Genomic DNA, 20,848 nt, shown 5'->3' on the forward strand with positions numbered 1-20,848 from the left:
TGTACATTAGAGTGCAGAATGTGTTTTAAGAATGAGAATGTGTTTAGAGTTTTGCTAAACCGTGTGAAATGGCTTAAGGTTTTGACAACAGGCTCAACAGTTAGCTTAATGAGTTCAAGCAACTGAGAACTTTCTTCAGGCAATGGATTTTAGTGTTATAGCAATTGAGAAAAACTGTAAAGCCACCTACCAAGACCATTTTGGCCATGGACACCACGTTGCCATTGGACCGATATTTAATGGATGCTAAACACGTGTCAAGATAACAATTCTACATGTAACTTCACAGGAACAACTACATCTGACTGGGTTTTTAGGGAATTTTCTGTTACATATGCTTTAACAAATTTAAGACGTCCGACTGTGACCATGTTTGTCCGTGGACACCTCGCTGCCATCATGACAGTGTTGCTGGGTGGCAGAACCACTGGTGGCTTATGCAGCTGCAACACATTTCAAGTTAGTCAGATTTGTATGATGGGGATTTAGGTGTTGAATGAAGATTTAAAGCTGCTCGTTGCACCTGCAGATTCCTGGAAACACCTTTCTGCATCTGCTTCTCAAATATTTTATGCCACGTTTGTAAGACGGAGCTCAATGTGCATGACACAGCAATCTGCTGGGACCAGATTTCACTGATCTCACTGAATCCGACCTTGCAGATCACACAATTGTGTTTTGCATCTGAAAGTCAATAAGATTTTCAGAGCTGCATTTGTTCATTTGAGCTATTCTGTGAAGAGTAGACATGAAAAAAGACAGTAGAGGGAGCAACGTGTTCTTAAGGGAGCATACAAATGAGACAAGGCTGAGTGTAACAAGTAAAAAGCAAACTGGTATTAGCTTCAAGTAGGAAGGCACTTTTTTTTTTACTTCATTCTTTAGAGTGTGAAATACACCAGAGATGACTCGGGTTTGCATTTGATTTTTGGACAACAACAATGCCATGACATTAATAGTGAGAACTGGTTGTGCAGGTCACTGTGCTGTTTAATGTTTGCATTCAGTTAGAATTATTTTTAACACAGAGTGGTTTTTACCCTGTTAGGTAATTTAATTTATATTGTTCTTATATGAGCTTAAAGGAAGTCAGAACACACACAGAGGGATTAGATTCTTAATTTGGTAAATTGTAACAAACCTTTAAACAGTCAACAAACTCTGCAAAGGGTGAGAAAGAATCAGACCGTACAACACGGAAGCCATTTTCCTCTCACAATCAGTTGAAAACTGCAGCGAGTATTTATTGGCACAAACACACCCATCCACAAAAAACTCCCTTGGTCTTAGAATGCACAGGACAAAGGATTTCTTCAGATACTAGATAAACAAGTCTCTTGGTCTGGCAGAAACCCCTTGGTTTGGCTGGTTTGGCCTCAAATAATGGAACAAAATGCCTAAAGCAGAGAGGAGGTGCTGAAGACGTACGAACGTATTTGGGTCCGTACTTTTCCTAAGAGTGAGGTAACTTCACAACAAAGATGAACAATTAAAAAATACCTATCATACCCGTTTTTGTTGACGTTTCGATCACTGCTGCGGTCTTCTTCAGAGCTAGCTGCTGTTGGCGGCATCACTTCCTTCTCCGATTATCTGCGGCCATCAGAGCACGTTGTCACTAGGGTCGGGCATGGAGCATCGATTGGAACCGGTTCCAACTGTTAGATTTTCCCAGAATCGTTCAAAGTTTTTTTTTCTTTCGATTCCTAGTTTCAATTCCTAGAATGCCGACGGAAGAGGAATCCGCGGCTGATGTTCGTGAAAAATAAACGTGATCTGCAAATTGTGAACAACGCTTTTCAGAGCTGATCACACCAGCTGTCTGTGTGCAGCACAAGTCCCCCCCACCCCCCACCCAGATATAAACAAACGCGTCTGCCTAACTTTTACTCCTTACCATAAACTTTAACTCCTGCAGCGTAGAGGAAACTTGTTAAATACGTCAACACGGTGGATTTAGTAGAAGCTTTAAAGAACAAACTCTGGACGGTGTGAGGTGAGTTTGTCTCACTGCAGAAATAAAAACACACACAGAGCATCAGCAGTCAGACGCAGCCAGCTACATTTAAGTTTCACTTTCTGCTCTGACTGAACGCTGCTGCAGCTTGGAGGTGTAGTTCTCAGTCTTCCTGGACGTGATCATCCTGAGAGTTTTAGCTGAATACAGCTGGACGTTTCTGGATATGTTGGAGACATTTAGCCTCTCATCCCAGAGGCTTCCTCCAGACTTTGGTCGTGGTCAGAAACAAACACACTGGTTGTGCTGCAAGTCTTTTTCTTTTTGTCTCCAAAACATGTTTTTGTCTAAATGAAGGTGATGTTGTTGTTCATAGAGTTAAAATTCATGTGGAAGTTAAGATTATTTCATCAAGTAGGACCTGTGGTTAGCTGGCTCATGTAAAACATGTCATGCCTTGAAATAATCGGAATCGGGAATTGATTGGAACCGGAATCGAAAAGAGGAATTGGAATCAGAATCGTTCGAAATCAAACGATACCCAACCCTAGTCACCCAAGACTGTGACAATTGTGTGTGTGTGTGTGTGTGTGTGTGTGTGTGTGTGTGTGTGTGTGTGTGTGTGTGTGTGTGTGTGTGTGTGTGTGTGTGTGTGTGTGTGTGTGTGGGTGTGTGTGTGTGTGTGTGTGTGTGTGCTGCCCGTGCACACAGTCTCATGTGTGATCCAATGTGTAGACCCCATTGTCTCTTGGTCATGGTTGTGTGTCCAGGTTTTCTTTTTTCTATGGCTTCCTTAATTCATCCTTTGTTGTCCGGACACCGTACAACAAATATACAAGAGATGGATTAAGGAAGCCATAGAAATAAGGTGACCTGAACACACAACCATGACCGGCGAGGAGAGCGCGGGCAGCAGAGGACTATATCACCCTCTGCCGCCCGCTAATAAACAGAGAAGGAAAAACAACAGCGGCGCTCTGAAGAAGGCCACAGCAGTATCAGAAAAAAAGGTAAAAGGTAGAAACAACTTTTTCTGTATTAAAAAAGAACCAAGTAAAGCAGTTACGAAACACATAGGAAAATTCCTATATCCAGTCAAAGAAAAATAGCTGTAATATATGTGCAGTTTTTCATCACAAATCATGTAATAATGATCTTGAAATATCTTCAAATATAATTTTGTGGCAACAAGTAATAAATGCAGAAAGAACTGTTTTATTCAAGAAAGAAGTCAAAAGTCTGATGAATACTTAATTGAAAGTAATAAATCTATTTTTAAACTATAATGAGCTTTAATCTAAGGAAATGATTTAGCTTGAAGCTCCAGCTAGAAGATTTTCTATCAGTCATTCCTCCTTCTCCCCCTCTACTCCTTTTAAAACCAACACCAATCAAACGTTCAGCTGAATCTGGCACATCAATTAAACTCCAAATATGACCTCGATCAGCCAAATGCTATAATGGTACAGTCCAGCCAATCATGTCTGACTCAAGTCATTTAGATTTTTTTCATGAATCTCCTTCTGTGGTGGAACAAGAAGCACCAAATCACTGCTTCCTGTTAACGTTCTTCCTTTTTCAGTTCCACCAACATTCTGACAAGAAGCTTTTCTGCATGGAGTTACTGCTCCTCACTGTGCTGGTCAGAATAATGTCAAGAACACCCTCTGTGTGCCGCTTGTACCACAGTAATAACATGATGCAATAGAATAATTCTAACCATACAGTTTGCTGCCGTGTAACAAAACACATTTATTTACACGTCAGTGGTTAGGTTGGATGCCAAATTATAGTCTGTCTCAGTCTTGAATTCTTCTGTGGAACTGAGATCAACCTTGTGTACATTTAAATATTTAAAATTGTGAAACATTAGGTGCATGCCAAACTGGGATCTCTTGAAACTCGAATATTCAAACCTAAAAAAAGCAAATCCATCCATCAATCCATCTATTATCATCTGCTTATCCGGAGTTGGGCCACGGGGGCAGCAGCCTAGGCGGAGAGGCCCAGACTTCCCCTTCCCCAGCTACTTGGGCCAAGTCCTCTGGGGGAATCCCAAGGCCAGCAGAGACATAGCCCCTCCAGCGTGTCCCGGGTCTCCTCCCGGTTGGACGTGCCCAGAAAACCTCACAAGGGAGGCGTCCAGGAGGCAAACCTAACCAGATGCCCGAGCCACCTCAACTGGCTTCTCTTGATGTGGAGGAGCAGCAGATCTGAGCCCCTACATGATGACCGAGCTTCTCACCCTATCTCTAAGAAAGAGCCCAGACACCCATGACCATAGCTGAGGGTAGGAACTTCACCACGACAGATCGGTACAACGCCCGCATCATTCCAGATGCGCCACTAATCAGCCTATCGATGTCACGCTCCAGCTTTCCCTCACTCGAGAACAAGACCCCGAGATACTTCAACTCCTCCACTTGTTTCTCCCAGCTCATTGATATTGTTTGGATTTGTGATTGATGTTGACTGCATGTGTGATTTCTGAATGCCTGCAGCGGACCTCTTCACCACACTTTGGTCCATCTAGGATGTAGTCTGTACATTAATGACGATTGTGCGAATAATGTCCTTTTCTTTAAAATATCTGAAGCTACTTCTATCTAAACCTGTTACTTACAAGTTCATATTAGATTTTCTTTGACTCTTTAAAGCGGAGACCACTGTGAAACGGCTGTTCTCAGATCCTTTCTGTGACATTTCTGAAGAAAATAAAACTAACTTCTTTGATAACAAAAAGTATGTCATTGCTAAAATAATGAACTGGAGACCTGAATGCAGAAATCAATGAAGATCTTAACCAAACAACAGTAACAAGCCACTTTAACCAGTGTTTGTAAAGAAAAGCACCACTGTTGAGATTCAGAGTGGAGCCATGAAAGGATGAGATTTACAACGAGGTGCTGCAAAATAACAGTGCTAATAATAAAAAGTTGATTAGGAACCTTATTAACCTAAGCTAGCCCTGATAAATGAACCCCCACATGCACACACATGCACACACACACACATGGCAAATGTGCAATCGCTCAAACACCTACAAGTTCACAGGCCCGTACCAGTCCTCTGGGGAGGTGGAGGAAAATGAGATCAGGTTCAGAGAGAGATCACTGATTGAGGGCAGTGAATCGATGGATGGCTGGAGGCTCCGTGAAACCAGTGAGTGATGGTGCTGCATTTAATCGCCTTTGTGTTTGTCTCAATTATGTTACATAATGGCTTCTAACAGCTGGTCTAACACCTTGCACAGGAAAATGTTGTGTGGATCAGAGAGAAGATCCAAAGTAAAGACCGAGGTGTTAATAGTCGGGTTATAGAAAGCTGGCTACCTGCTGCTGATGGTGACAGATTGTCAGTCTGCTTGTGAGGACCTGGTCACGCTCAGCTGGCCGTATCAGACAGATGCAGAAGCTAAATCAGAGAGTACTGTGCTGTTATTGGTTGCTTTAGCTTTTTCTCTGTGTTCCTGTGTGCAATAGATGTGGGAGGACCTGCAGACCCGATTGCTCCCTCCATCATCATCCCCCCTAAAAACACCACCGTAACAGTGGGGAGAAACGACGCCGTCATGGAGTGTGTTGCTAATGCGAGGTAAGGATTTGAATGAGTATGTGCAGTTTGAGGAAAAGACACATACACATTATAAAACCACCCCCACCCTTTTTCTCTCGCCTCTAAATCTGATATTTTGTGATTTAAATGAGTTTGGAAATCTTTTGTTTGAACATGATCGAAAAATGTTTTGCACAGCTCCCGTTTTGTACCTCTCCCCATTCTTCCCTTTGATTCAAGGCTTTGCTCTGTTCTCCCTATCTCACACAATCCCAGCCCTGTATTCAGATTATTATCTCCTGTTCAAAGACTTAATCAGAATGACAGATGTATCACATTTCACCCTCAATGCTCTTTAACCTTGAAACAGCATATCATTTTGCATTAACGCCACGTTGTCTATTTCTTACTCTCGCTTTCTTCTTTTCATCTTTTTCCATATCATCCAGACCCCTCGTTAAAATGAATATTACTTGGAGGAAGAATGGAGTGGTGGTCAGCACTGGGATCCGAGATTTCAGCCGTAGATTGGTCATTGGCTTGCCTGCAGTCAGCGACAGTGGCTACTACGAGTGTGAGGCATCCCTTCGCAGTAGCAGCGTCCCTTCAGTCTCCGCCGGGGCCTACCTGCATGTTCTTGGTAATTAAAGCCCAGCTGACACTCCAACACTGCTCAGAGCAGCTGGAAGCTACCTCAGCAGGCTCACCCTCATGTTGAGAGTTTCAGAGAGGAAAAGTGCGTGTGCTGCCATCAGTCGTTTTACTGACGTTGAATTCAACAGAACGCTGATGGAATTAGCACGCATGAGGTTGGGTTGATTCTAAAAGGCTCTAATGGAGCACTGACTGCCTTTTTCTGCCTCAAACAGAATATCCGTTATTCATAAAAGAGCCGCCCAGCCACATCACTGCTGAAATGGAGAAAGTGGTGGATATTCCTTGTCAAGCACGAGGTTCGTCTTTGTCATGGTTAATGCATGAGTGAAAGAGCAAATAACAAAAGAGAACTCCTCTATTTGCTCTCCAGGAACACCACAGCCAGACATTGTGTGGTATAAGGATGCAGTGCCAATCAGCCCGGTGAAGATCCCCAGGTACAAGGTGCTGGTAGGAGGCAGCCTGCAGATCAATGGCCTCTTGCCAGACGACACTGGGATGTTTCAGTGCTTTGCTCGCAACCTTGCAGGAGAGATCCAAACAAACACCTACCTAGCTGTTACAAGTAGGTCACTTTGAAATCTCAACATTTTATTTGTCCTCAGTTGTCTTCTTGACCGTCCCGTCCTATTCTTGACATTCTTAGACTTCTCCTCTTTTCCCAACAACCGTCTGTCTTTACGTCTCTTTGCAGTCACCTTGAGAATTTGGGCAATTATTTTTTTAAACAAAAAGGAGGAGGAGAGAGATGAAGGCTCAGGTTGGAGTCTTAGAGCTGTCGTTGGGAATGAGACCTGACAGCTGCCCCTTTGGTCAAGTCTATTAAGCTCTCAACCGCTGCCTGCTTTATTAGGGAGAAAGCTGTTTATGTCTCATTATCGCCTCTGTCTCTCCCGATTTTGTTCAAATCAATGTGTGTGTGTGTGTGCGTGTGTGTGTGTGTGTGTGTGTGTGTGTGTGTGTGTGCGTGCGTGTGTGTGCGTGCGTGTGTGTGTGTGTGTGTGTGTGTGTGTGTGTGCGTGCGTGCGTGCGTGCGTGCGTGCGCGTGCGTGCGTGCGTGCGTGCGTGTGTGTGTGTGTGTGTGTGTGTGTGTGGCTGACCCATCTCAGGTATTGCCCCCAACATCACCGCCGGCCCCTCTGACAGCGCAGTGATTGATGGCATGTCAGTCATCTTGCATTGTGAGACCTCAGGAGCTCCGCGCCCAGCCATCACCTGGCAGAAAGGTGCGTGGGCTAACAGCATGAGGTTCTGGTGGGGTGGGTTATTATGCTGCATTTCTACTTGCCAGACTTAGACGAGAGCTATGGAAAAGACTCGGAATATAAATGGTGGCCAGCCAAGCTTTATCTCTTTATTTTTCTTCACTGTTTTCCTTCTTGTTTGTTTTCCTTGACATTTCTCCAATGCCCTAATCACTCTTTTCCCCGGCCCGCCACCTCCCCCCCTTTGTCCTCCTTCTCACACCATCAATCACTTCCACCCTACTCTGCAGGTGAACGTGTATTGGCCAGCGGCTCGGTCCAGCAGCCCAGGTTCACCCTGCTGGAGTCCGGCAGCCTGCTCATCAGCCCCTCCCACCTGTCGGATGCTGGTACTTACACCTGCATGGCCAGTAACTCCAGGGGCATCGACGAAGCTTCAGCTGACCTGGTGGTTTGGGGTAAGCTAAAACGAACAGACCAGGGGCCTCGTTCATCAAACGTTCGTGGAAAAATTCCTGCATTGCTTCCTATGAACGGAATTTAGAATGTTCATATAAACGGTCAAAATCCTGATTGATGAAACATGCGGTGGCCTCTCATACGCATGTCCCCCGATGATAAACCTCGCCTGTGCGTACCCAGCTGCTCATGTCCGTTCTCAGTCATTTTATACAGAAATGCCCTCAACTAACCATATTTGGTCACGTTACGTCCTCAGCACGTGAGGGGATTTCCTGCGCTCTACCCGGTAAAAAATAAAACTTTGTTGCGAGGTCGAGACACTGGCTGACGACTGCCGAGGTGCAAAAATAAAAATCAAACAAGCAGCAAAGGTTATAAAGGCAATCAGGATAGAGGAGAGGTTCCTGTCAGGGATGAATAAAAACTTTAATATCGTAGAGTAACGGGTTCATTTTCATTTTACATGTAAGGAGTCGTTCTGGTTGGAGTTATGTAGAGACATCAGTCTCTTCTGAACTGCCATTCTGTCTGGTTACCTTGGCAACGCGTGTGTGATCAGGAGCAGAGGAGGTTCAGGTAGTTGTAAAATAGGATATGGACTGATATCGGATTCAGGCGGTTTATCCACATTGGGTCCCAAATGACAGCCTAGCTCCAGACGGACCTTGTTAGTGCGCTCATGGAAATGCGTTTATTCCAGAGAGCACACGCTGACAAATAACAATAATAATAAGAAACAATCTTTAATCTAGCGCATCACAAGCAAAATCACGAGGCCATTCACAAGAATGAATAATTAATATAATAAAATTTTATTTAAAATAATATTAGTGAATAAAAAACAATTAAGAACATCATAATAATGGGAAAAGCAACAGTTGTGATTATAAAAAGCACTAAATCTATTCTACAGTGTCAGGTTCCCGTCGGTGTCGTAGCACCAACTATGTGAAACGGCTGTTTGTCCACCAAAATAATTATTTATTGGGTAAAATAATTAGTGGATGAGGAACATGCGTGGATGACTGAGACCTTCAGTGTTACGATTCTCCCGTTCCACCCCTAGATGCTGTCCCTGCGCCTGGTCTGCAGGCTTCTTATGTTTAGGAACGTTTCCACGCACAGGTACAAAATGATGAATACCACACAATGCGTATATTTGTTCCTACGCTCCATATACGCACAGATCTGTGCATAAGTACGGTTGATAAATGAGACCCCAGATCTTTTTAAGTGTGTTTAATCTTCCATGTTGTTGGTAAATTTTTAATCAGATTAGATTGGAGAAACAGATTATCTAATGATTGTCATTTTGTCTTTGTTCAGACCTAAAGATGAGCGGTTGTTTTACGTTGGCATGCTTTAGCTGTCAGCCTCAGTCCTCCAAAGAAGAGTCACTCGATGTTTCTTGTGACGTATCTTCATGGTTTGTCCTGCAAGCCTGATCACGATACATCACAGAACATCTGCTAACACTTCTGAGGAAGACCACAGTTAAAACATGTCACATTAAAAATGATCATAATCAGTATCATATACCATATTTATTTCTAAAGCTCATTAGAAACACAGCATGAGAGCGGACCGAAGTACTGTACAACTAAAGCAGGCTTGACCCTCCCGCTGTTCCATCGGTTGACCCCTCCAGGAAAGGTGACCGTTGAGCAGGGTTGATGGTTTATCCCAGGGGTCGGCTCTTTCATCCATCTGATGTGGCTCTCTGTGCTTGTAAAATCATAAATGAATATTAAATTAAAATGTATTAAGTGGCAAGTCTCTCTGAGAGACCGGGTTTGGAGAACACTCGCTTCAGTGAGAGGAATCTTCCCACTCTGGTTCTGCAGCTGCCGGTGACGACGCGCTCTAAGCCCTTCTCCACATCTTCAGCTCGCTGTCCACCTTACGTGCTCGCTGACAGCGAGCTGCGCTGAGCACAGTGTCCAGGATAATGCTCAGATGTTCCGATGGGAATCATTTCTTGACTGATTCAGCTGCCTCCGGATGTGAGTAACGATTAAAATGACGCGTCTGAATGCGTCGGGGAAATTCTTTCACAACGACCAACAGGCTAGAGGTTTCTCCGTCAGAATAAAGGACCAAAGTCCGGTCAAAGCGAACCCTGCCATTGAACTGTTTTGCCTTCTTGTGAAGATTTTTGGAAAGAGAAACATTAAACTTGTTTAACACCAGAGCCATGCACGCTGTGCCGTTGTCTCCATGACTGTAAGTGAGGGGAAAATCTAATTAACTGGATCCTTTTGTTACCTTTTCTACATTGTTTAATGCGGTGTTTCCCAACCCTGGTCCTCGGGGCTCACTGTCCTGCATGTTTTCCATGTTGACCTTTCAAACACCAGTGTTTACCTGCTGCCACACACCTGACTTAAATGAATGAGTGACTAACAGGCCTCTGCAGCACTTGATGTGCTCCTGAGGAGGCAATAAACATGCAGGTCAGTGCTCCGAGGAACCAACCGTGGTTTAATGTAAAGTTTCTTTCAGTACAAAGTTTAATTACAACAATCCAATGAGGCAGGGCCTGGATTTGTATTCTGAACAGTTTAAACGTGTTTTAAAAGGAGACGTGTGTGACGCGTCTAAATGGGCACCTGCACAACTATAAAACCACCAACATGGTGAAAAATATCAAAATAGTGTATTCACAAACTTCTGGATCAATTTTATCCCAATTGTTTTATGAAATATCTTCTGTTCAGAGATAACTTTGATGTACACGAGCGACCGGTAAGGTGGTTGTCACCTGTTGTGACCGGTTAAAGCAGCTCTCGGCTGTCTTATAGGATGTGCCCAAGTGCAAGTGGGTGTGCCCAGGCCGGGTAGGCCCTCCCACAACGCCGCGGCTGCTGTGGCTCTCAGTGTTTTCCTTACGGTGGGAAATGGGTAGTAATGGCTCTTTGATGGGAAAAGGTTGCCCACCCCTTGTTTATCCCTTCAGGTCCACGTGGCAGGGGTAAGGGGTGAGCACCATCTCACCCCGGCCACGTGGACCTGAAGGGATAAACCCTGCTCATCTCACCTTTCCTGGAGGGGCCACCCAATAGGACAGTGGGAGGGTTAAGATACAGTAAATAAACATGATTAAAAGAAACAACAGTAAAACACAGAGTAAGAGATAAACAATCACTGGCCAAATGCCAAGTCATAGTGACTTGAAGCTAGTGAGGGACAGTGTGGCCTGCTGCCTCTGGGATTTGTACTTCATGGTGGGTTTGCGAAGTAAACCCACCCCCTACGTCCTGGCGTGAAGGTGCACGCCAGGACGTAGGGGGTGAAATAAACAGGAAAAAGACCATTTAAGGCTTTATAGACAAATGTCAGGTCCTTGGACCTTACCTGCAAATGAACTGGGAGCCAGTGTAATTGGGCCAGGACTATGATGTAGAGGCGGTGGTTAGTGTTTGTTAAAAACCTGGCAGCTGCATTCTGTACTTTCTACAGTCTGTTGAGGGCTGAGGCAGGGACACCACAGAGTCGAGTTAGCGTAGTCCAGGTGTGATGTTATAAAAGTGTGTGTGACACACTCCAAATGCTGCTTCTTTAAAATCTGTTTGAGACGAGCTAGGTTGAAACAAACACGTTTTACTGGTTGCATTGATCTGGGGGGCATTGAAAGGTTTGTGTCCAATTGAACCACAAGGCTGGTCACACATTACTGGAGAGGGATGCTAGGAAACAGGGATGGTGCACGGGAGTGAGAAGTTGCACGGATCCAAACGAGCTGCCTCTGTTTTTCTCTCGTATTGCTACAAAAAGTGAGAAGCTAACCAACTCCTCCCTTCTGTAAGGCAGTCGTGGAGGAGTGGGACTATTCGGTGTGTTCATGGCCAAATAAAGTTGGCAGTCGTCAGCGTATGTATGGTATTTTAGGTCGTACTTGTCCAGGATTCATCCCAAGGGGAGGATATAAATAGCATGATAGTTATTAATGGACAAAGATAAACAGTTCATATTGGACGAAGTGCTAACAACTTGTTACAATGAGCAAAGTTGGAGATCCAGTCTCCAAGGCTGCTGCTAGCTTTTACTACAAAAATCTACAGACATCTATTGAATCAACCACGTAAAGGAAATCTATAGCAGAGTGAATGTTTACATAATTGTTACTAGATTTATTTTGAATTTTTTATTAGATTGAAGTCGATGAGAAACACTTTGCAACTGACCTGATGATGACTATGTCAGAACCAAACTCTGTTTCTCCAAACCTAGGCCATTTGACTGGTTTTCACCTTTGACTGTTTACTTTTTGCAGAGATGTTGACAGAACAAGAAATCCCTACATAATGCATCTCTTGTTTATTTACAGGGACTGTTTTTAGGGTCATTGTCAGAATATTATTCTCAGCCAGTGAGGGAGAACATGTCCAGTATTTATTTAGACTGTCAGGCCTTGAACAGTTGTGTAAAACATCTACTGAAAGTGATTTGTGGATTATATTTTTTCAGTAAAAAGATCAGACCTACCTTAATGAGCTCTGTTCAGTCCACTGCCAAAGCCTGGTGTCTCTGAAAGAGGATGTCTGCTTTTGTTTCACAGCACGTACACGCATCACAAAACCACCTCAAGACCAGAGCGTCATCAAAGGAACCAAAGCTGTCATGACCTGTGGTGTGACCCATGATCCCAGTGTAACTGTGAGGTAAAAATGCTGAAATTCTGTACATTTTCACTGAGTTATAGTCGACTCAGTTCTAGTATAGAAAATAAACTCGGGTATGTGTTTTGCATCTAATTAGTTTAGGATATCTGCTGGAGATCTCATATTGTTAATCCTCTGAAAGCCTCCTAAACTCTCAGATTCATGTCCCTCCTTCACTTCTGAGACTGCCTTGCGTGCGGTAGTGTGTGTGTCTCAGAGGGAGTAAAATGTCGTCTTCGAAGCCCGGCGATTAGAGTGCTTGTCACCTGCGGGCCTGCGACATTGATCAGATTGCAGGGTAAACAGATGAATATGTAAACAGCGTAATAACCGCACACACCACATTTAATTAAATGCAGCACAGAGGAGATTAGCCGGGGAGCCCAAATAGTTGCAATTAATCACAGTAGCTTTCCAGCATGAGCATGCCAGTGTGTGTGTGTGAGTGATTGTATGTGAGGTGTAAGACTCGGCTGGGACGCTGGATGATTGGTTCTGTTCTGGAAGTGTGTCAGATTCAGAACACTTTGTTATCCACTTCACAAGGCTTTTCATCAGTGTCAGCAGCTTCTGTGTTTGGCGTGAGAACTGACACAAGGCAAACAGATTTACTGTCACAACACCCGGGAGTCAAGAGTGTTGTAAAAGTGTGTGTTTGTCCCGGCATGCACGTATGACACACTTACCAGCTCTCGTCTGCAGGTTTGTGTGGGAGAAGGGCGGCTCAGTGATTGACGTGAACACATCGCCCCGCCTGCGTTTGGATCCTGACGGGACTCTGCACATCTCCCAGACGTGGTCGGGGGACATTGGAACGTATACCTGCAGGGTAACATCCGTGGGTGGAAATGACTCCCGCAGCGCCCACCTCCGAGTCAGGTCTCACTCACGTTCCCCCCATTTCATTGAAATGTTTTTCTTTCTTATTTCAGTCTGGGGGGGTGGGGGGGTGGGGGGGGGGGGCATGATGGATGGATGCTTTGCTTTCTCCTCTCTTGTGGGTTTATTGCAGCTTTCCTTTCTAATCGATCGGACACCACTAATATTTACCACGCAACGCTCTCTGTTTGCCTGTTTAGTTTTGTTATTTGGCACCTCTCTTGCCTGGATTATTTGTTCCTGCTCTCACAAAAACAAACATTTCACATACAGGCAACTGCCTCATGCTCCAGAGAACCCAGTGGCAGTTCTGAGTACCTCAGAAAAGAGGGCCATCAACCTCACATGGGCCCAGGCCTTTGATGGAAACAGCCCCCTGATCCGTTACATCCTGGAGGTCTCGGAGAACAGTGAGTTTCTTAAACGCGTGGAAAGGGGTGTCTCCTGTTTGTAATCTTAAAAGCATTTTTCTGTGTTTTACCCTGCCGATGCACTCGTTTGCAGCCTCTCCTATTATATTACGTCTGTATTGTTTCCCTTAAATTGGCAGTTGCATCCTTTCATGCCTTCTGCAATCACTATAACTCAATTGCCTTGCTTGTGTGCTTCCTTATGAATGATCAGGGGAACCACACTGAGTGCACGTCCAATGCTCATATCTTCTTTTTCACTAGATAAAATCAAAGAACTTGGAATGTTTTCACCCACAGAGAGTAAACTGTTCAAGCATCGCTCATTTTAGCTGAGGCTAACTGAGAAAATGACTACTCATTAAAAGGAAAATGAGTCTGAGAATGCAGATGGGATCTGGGCTTTAGACAATTGAATTGCAATCTGATATTTGGAGAGGAGTACATGCAAAATAAATGACTTGTTTCTGTTGGTTTCTGCCAAATCAGAATGGAAAATGAAACGATGCTGGGCGATAATAAAGTGAAATAACACAGAATTTGTATTTGCTTTTGCTGGGCGCATTTTAATGTGAAGCATTTAACATTTAGAGCTCTTTTTGTGTTTCTTCCATAGATGCTCCTTGGACGGTGCTGCTGGCTAACATTGAGCCAGAGTCTACTGGGGTTGTTGTTGGTGCTCTCATCCCCGCTCGTTCGTACCAGTTCCGCCTGTGTGCTGTCAACGACGTGGGCAGAGGCCAGTTCAGCAAGGAGACTGATCGGTGGGTGCATTTAGGATCTGATCTACAATCAAATACAGATTGAAGTTTAAGAAACTTGCTGTTCAGTAGAAAATCCTGAGTTTTGGTTTTTGAGGAAGAGATGAGCTTTTGTTTTTTAGATATAAATGGGAATGAGCTGCACTTAGTGTAGACCCAATGGTGCTCTGACCCAGCTTCATCTTTGTCGTTCATATGTTTGCAGTATTTCATGAGTAAAGTACACAGAGCCATTAAATAGACAAGCTCAACACAGAGTCAGAGCAGATTTCTGAAGGCTAACCCAAGCGCCTTCTATGGTTACTGAGAACCACATATAACCACAGATAGATTGCCGTTGTCAACATTTTCTTCTTTTCTTTTTTTTTTTTTTTTTTTTTTGTTCTGTAAATGAAAGACATCGCCACCAATCGTTGAGCCTTTACACCACAAACTCATTGACTAGATTCTTGCGTGAGTCTGCCTAAACAAGAGAGCACCGTAGGAGGTGCGTCAGTGAACGCAAGACGTTTTTTTTCATGAGGCATCTCTCTGGCACACTTCTTTGATCCTAAACACTCTGCTTCATCTCCTCCAGAGGGCTGCTCTGGTACAGTGGGAAGAAATCAAGATGTCATCTTAAATTGACTTAAAAGGAAAGCCTTCATGGAGCTCTCTTTCTTGTTCTTTTCTATCTTTCTCTCCATCATGCTGCTCCTTTTTCACCAAGGAGTCTTTCATCTCTTCTTCGCCACAGCACGCTGTCCCTCTGCGGACAGTTGTATAAAGTCTGTTTTTGGGAGAGGAAAAAAACCGACCACACTTTCCCAGCGTTTCTTTCTGTGGTGTGCGAAAAGCAAAATACAAAGGGATGTCTATGATGAAATGGGTTAGAAATATGTAGAAACTCCCGATAATTAATGCATAGCTTCACCATTTGTCTCATCTTTTACCTCTTTGTCCTCTTTTGCTGTCTTGCTTGCTGTAGACTGACCCTCCCTGAGGAGCCGCCTAGTGCACCCCCTCAGACTGTCATTGCAAGTGGCCGCACCAATCAGTCCATCATGATCCAGTGGCAGCCGCCACCAGAGAGCTATCAGAACGGCCCTCTCCAGGGCTACATCATCAGGTGAGTAGACCTCACCAGAGGATGGTGCCTGTTTCAGTCGGCGCTATTCAAATATGATAACTGCTACGTTGGCTCTGTTTCTTTGCCTCGATTTTGCCTCATTCCTGCTCGTTGCTGCTGCAGAATAATTGGTGCCAATTAAAAGCTTCCCCTGCTTTCATTGTTGTCACCTCTCATTTTGTGTTTCATGGATTTTTTTGTGTTTTTCACATTACTGCTCTGCCTCCCTAGCTCTTATGAGAGACGTTGTGTCCTAATATTCTGTCTGTGTTGTCCTTGTCTTTCTATGACTCCCACTGGGGGCCAGGTACTGCCTGTCGGGGCTTCCAGTTGATTGTCAGATAAAAAACATTACTAGCCCAGACCAGACCAGCCTGATCTTGGAGGATCTCATCATCTGGACAAACTATGAGATTGAAGTAGCTTCCTACAATGGAGCAGGCAGGGGCACCTACAGCCACAAAGTCACAGAGTGGACTCTACAAGGAGGTAAGCACAACACACTGGACTTTATGGTCACCAGTGGTGTCTAGCTGGAAAGTCACAATTACAAGAAAATAGATTTTCAATTGGAAGGAATTGGTTTTATTATGTAAAAAGTCAAAAAACAAAACATGTTGATGGTTTTAGTCTTTTACAGGCCTTAGTTTCCCCTTTTGTGTCTCCTTGTGTTTCTCATGTGCCTCCTTGTGTTCCCCAGCCCACTCCAGGTTCTCCCCTTAGGTTTCTGTGCCCCTTTAGGTCTCCAACCCCTCCAGGTGTCCCTCCAGGGTCCCCCTCATGTGTACCCAAGCTTCCTGTGCCCCTTCTTGTCTCCAGCTCCCACCAGGTTTCCCAGGTTCACTTATTCTTTAGTTCTCTTTGTAATTATATTATCTAGCTACTTTTTCCCTGTAGTTTTCATAGGTTCAGGTTTTATTTTAGGTTCCTTCCTTGTTCCTTCCCCACCGGTTTCTTTCTCCTCAGATGATTAGCTATTTATCTGGTTCTTCTAGTCTTTAGGCTTGATTATTATTCATAGGTTATGTTTTATTTCCCCTCCTCAGATTAGATTCCTCTCCCTGATTAGTAAATTGATTTCACCAGGTTTTCTCAGTTTCTCTCTCCCCCACGCACCTGCAGCTCATCTCCCAATCATCCTGCCCCTGTGTTTAAAACCCTGTCTGCGTCTTAGGCCTAGTCCACACGTAGCCGGGTTTTTTTTTTTAAACGAATATCCGCCCCTCCAAAAACTTGCATCCACACCACCTCGTTTAAAAAAAAACTGTCCACACGTACCCGGATAAATACGTTGTTAAGGACATGCCAGACCTGTAGGCGGCAGTACTTCCCCCGTTCTTAACCTCGTCCTTCGTCTGTGGTCTTCCGCAAGGAGCAGTAATTCCGCTTGCAAAAACAAACAAGCAAAAAGCGCTTGGACAATTGATAAAGCGAGCGCAGCTCTGAGGGCGTCCATGCTGTCGGCTAGTGTAAACACAGGTCGCACACGTGATGTCAGCATTTTTTTGTCGCGGAAAGTGACGTTGCGGACCTTAAAACTCCGGTTTTGTCCGTCCACACGCAGACACCCAAAACGGAGAAAACGCAGATCTTCACTTTGGCCGGAGTTTTTAAAAAGATCCGTTTTCGTGTGAAAAAACTCCGTTTTCATGTGGATGACAGGCCAAAACGTAGAAAAATATCTACGTTTTGGCAGATCCCCGGCTACGTGTGGACAGGGCCTTGGTGTGTTGTTGGTCCATTGTCCTTGTCAGCGTTGTTGGTCCCTCCCCTCCTTTTAGGTCTCTAGGTTTTGGCTTCATGCCCTACTAGGTTTTTGGCTTCATTCTAAATAAAGAATGTTTACCTTTACATCCTCTCCTGCCTCGTGTCGTTCTGGGTGTCTGCGCATTGGGTCCAACTCCTCCAGCGCACAACGTGACACACACCTTTACCAGCCACACAATACAATGACTTCCAACTCCTCAACCAGGAGTTGTTGTTGGTCACTCGGCACATTTAGCATAAAGTTGGGATATTTTTCACAAATGCAGAATTTGCCCCTCGTTGTAAAAAGGACAAATCAGCTTGTTCAGTTGTACGTTATTCATTGATAATCCAAACGTTGGTAGAAAAAAAATAATGGACTAAACACTTTTTTCACTTTATGTATCCTGGTTACATGTTAGTGAACACAAATCTTTTACTGAACAACCCATCACCAACAGACAAAGTGCAGTGACAATCTAGTGTCTTCATAGATCTAGGTGGAAGCTGAAGCTGGAAGATCCATCAGCAATCGTTGTGTGATGCCTGATTATTGGAATCACAGTTGGTCAGAGTTTCAGATAAACAAGTACGCTGCATTTCTGAGGAAATGTGAGATTTCTGGGGATTCTTTTCCCCGCGTCCTGTCCAGCTGTAAAGCATCAGGATTGATGTCTGAGTGCCAAAAACAAGCTTACAGTTTTACTTTTCTCTTTTTTCATTTGCATATCTTTGACGTTAAACTTTTATCTCTGTTTCGTCTTCATTAAAAATGCTTTCAACATTCAGGTAGTGATCACGAATACTGTGAATAAATGCTGTTTAGTCTTGCTCTCATTAGATATACGTAGATTTTTTTTATCAGCTTCTCCTCTGAGTGGTCCAGAGCAGACATGTTTGTGCGTTCTGAGACAATTAAAGGCAGCGCGGGGGACATCAGGACCAATATGGTTCCATCGGCTTCGTTAATGTGCAGCTCCCTAACTGCTTTCCCTCGTTACATCTGAGTGGCATGCTCACTTCAAACAAACTGCTGCGGGGTTTACCTGGAAGCTGCCGGAGGCTACTGCTCTCACACCCTGTTTGACTGGCATGTTCTTACCTCCCCAAATGAGCCCAAATACAAGTGTCTTCAGCCCGATTCTCATGCTCTGTATGAATCGAGTCTAAAAATGTCTCTTTAAGGCTTGAACCCCCCCTCTGCTTTAATCCCTCTCTCTCCTTTAATCTCTTGTTTTTCTCCACTCTTTGGATCAGTGCCCACTGTGCCTCCGGGAAATGTGCAAGCTGAAGCTGTCAACTCCACCGCTGTGCGTTTTACCTGGACTGCCCCAAGTCCTCAGTTTATCAATGGAATCAACCAGGGATATAAGGTGAGCAGAGGCCTTCTGTCGACTGGTGCTCTCTAGTGGTCAGAGGGTTAGGGTTAGGATCAGCCACCCTGTTATTGTTAAACTGTCTGAACTTAACTTTTGTTTAGGGATGCACTGATAAGAAATTTTGGGCCAGTATCTGATATTAAATCGCTGATATGGTCAATAACCAATATTTGCATATATAGAGCTCCGGGAGTTGACGTCACTTCTCCCGGCATGCAACAGTTCAAATCGAAACGGCGCCATATTGGCAGGTAGAAGCCGGTAGCTGGACTATTTGTTATTGTCAGAAAACTCAATCAGACAGGAAATATGGTAGATTCCTGTTGTGCCCCAGGATGCAGAACAGACACGGACGACATAAGGAATGAGCCATCTACAGGATTCCCCAAGATCCGGAGCGCCGCAAACGTTGGATCATTGTAATAAAATGCGCTAGTGACCGGGCTAAAATGAAGCTGTGGGATCCCGAGAGTAAAGGTTTTCACTTATGCAGCGATCGCTTCATATCAGGTACTTAAACCAACGTTTCCTCAACTGTGTATGGTATTTATTTTAAATGCGTTTATTACGATTCTTAGTGGGCTTCCTAAACTTATTTTGGCGGGGCTTTTTCTGTCTTATTACTCATAGCAGCAAGTAAACATCACGTAAAACGTTGCCTCGTGATTTCTGCATGCTGCCGTTTACGTGTTTTGTGATCACAGCAATTAACCGGCTAATGTCAGATCACACATAAAAAGCACTTTGGATTGCTATTATCTGTCTCACCGAGACAGATCTCAGACAGATCCTGAGACACTCCTGCCTGACATATTTATTTTATTCACGGAAAACAATCAAACTAGTGATTTCTCTTGGCGTTCAGTTTATATATTCAAAAAGCACAGCACTCTATTTAAACTACTTACGTGTAAATCTGTTACTTGTCCATCCATCCATTTTCATCCGCTTATCTGGAGTCGGGTTGTGGGGGCAGTAGCGTCGAGAGGCCCAGACTTCCCTCTCCCCAGCCGCCTGAGCCAGCTCCTCCGGGGGAATCCCAAGGGGTTCCCCGGCCAGGTCCGGTAAGAAGTCCGCTCCGACAGCTTCTGGCATTTTTTAAAAAAGTATCCCAGGGGCACGGTAAGGGTCGGAGATGTTTAGTCTATTTAATTTCTGACTATGTAAAACGATTTCTTCAGTTTAAAAGTGTGAAGTAAACTCCGACGAAGTAAAATCCAAGCCGATCCCATTCACGTTCATGTTTACGATCCGTGTTTGTTTAGCTTTTTTTACCTGCCAATATGGCGTCTACTAACTGAGAGTCACGTGGGGTCCGGAGCTCTCTCTATATATATATGAATATCTATTATAATTTACTTAGCACTTTACAAACATTGTTAATATCGACCCAGTTTTACGTATCGGACTGATACTGGTACGTATGTTAAAACATGACTAACATTGGCCAATACCAATTTTGATGCTGATATATCGGACATTCCTACTCTTGTTACATTTTTCTGCCCACTATATATTTGGGAGATATGCCTAAAACGAGAACGGTGACACTATCTATCGCCCCATCTATCACCCAATCTCCAGCTTTTGGCCTGGGAACCAAGTCGTCCAAATGAGGTCACCGTGGTTACGGTCCGCCCAAACTTTCAGGACAGTGTTCATGTTGGTTACATCTCTGGCCTTAAAAAGTTCACTGATTACTACAGTTCAGTGCTCTGCTTCACTACACCTGGAGACGGGCCCCGTAGTCCACCTCAACGGATACGCACCCATGAGGATAGTAAGTATTTCCTTAGAATTAAATGCTGCATGCCATAAAGGTGAGCATAAACTGGGCCCTTGCTCTATTGCGTTACTGCCTGTTTTAAATCTTGTCCAGCTCCTGGGGCTGTGGGTCACCTTAGTTTCACTGACATCCTGGATACTTCTCTAAAAGTCAGTTGGGAGGAGCCACTGGAGAAAAACGGTTTTCTCACAGGTAGCAAGAATAAATTTGCAACATTGGCGCAAATTTAAATAAAGTGATGCTTATTGTGACCACTGCTTTGTGGATTTCTTTTCTTGTTTC

The 20,848-nt window shown here is 44.2% G+C and overlaps 1 protein-coding gene across 7 annotated transcripts in view; it reads left to right on the plus strand.

Moving 5' to 3' along the window:
- sdk2a (sidekick cell adhesion molecule 2a) overlaps nucleotides 1–20,848 on the plus strand; it is a 161,166-nt gene that overhangs the window by 104,539 nt on the left and 35,779 nt on the right. For all 7 annotated transcript variants that reach the window (XM_070551312.1, XM_070551315.1, XM_070551314.1 and 4 more), the window contains exons 6-20: nucleotides 5,440–5,551; nucleotides 5,962–6,152; nucleotides 6,382–6,465; nucleotides 6,540–6,734; nucleotides 7,279–7,395; nucleotides 7,665–7,832; nucleotides 12,395–12,497; nucleotides 13,200–13,376; nucleotides 13,650–13,786; nucleotides 14,403–14,550; nucleotides 15,515–15,655; nucleotides 15,963–16,144; nucleotides 18,659–18,774; nucleotides 20,365–20,560; nucleotides 20,660–20,758. In XM_070551312.1, the coding sequence (XP_070407413.1) occupies nucleotides 5,440–5,551; nucleotides 5,962–6,152; nucleotides 6,382–6,465; nucleotides 6,540–6,734; nucleotides 7,279–7,395; nucleotides 7,665–7,832; nucleotides 12,395–12,497; nucleotides 13,200–13,376; nucleotides 13,650–13,786; nucleotides 14,403–14,550; nucleotides 15,515–15,655; nucleotides 15,963–16,144; nucleotides 18,659–18,774; nucleotides 20,365–20,560; nucleotides 20,660–20,758 (2,166 nt within the window). The remainder of the gene's footprint in view (nucleotides 1–5,439; nucleotides 5,552–5,961; nucleotides 6,153–6,381; nucleotides 6,466–6,539; nucleotides 6,735–7,278; nucleotides 7,396–7,664; nucleotides 7,833–12,394; nucleotides 12,498–13,199; nucleotides 13,377–13,649; nucleotides 13,787–14,402; nucleotides 14,551–15,514; nucleotides 15,656–15,962; nucleotides 16,145–18,658; nucleotides 18,775–20,364; nucleotides 20,561–20,659; nucleotides 20,759–20,848) is intronic.

This window comes from Nothobranchius furzeri, chromosome 5 (assembly GCF_043380555.1).
Source record: "Nothobranchius furzeri strain GRZ-AD chromosome 5, NfurGRZ-RIMD1, whole genome shotgun sequence".
Classification (NCBI taxonomy): Eukaryota; Metazoa; Chordata; class Actinopteri; order Cyprinodontiformes; family Nothobranchiidae; genus Nothobranchius; species Nothobranchius furzeri.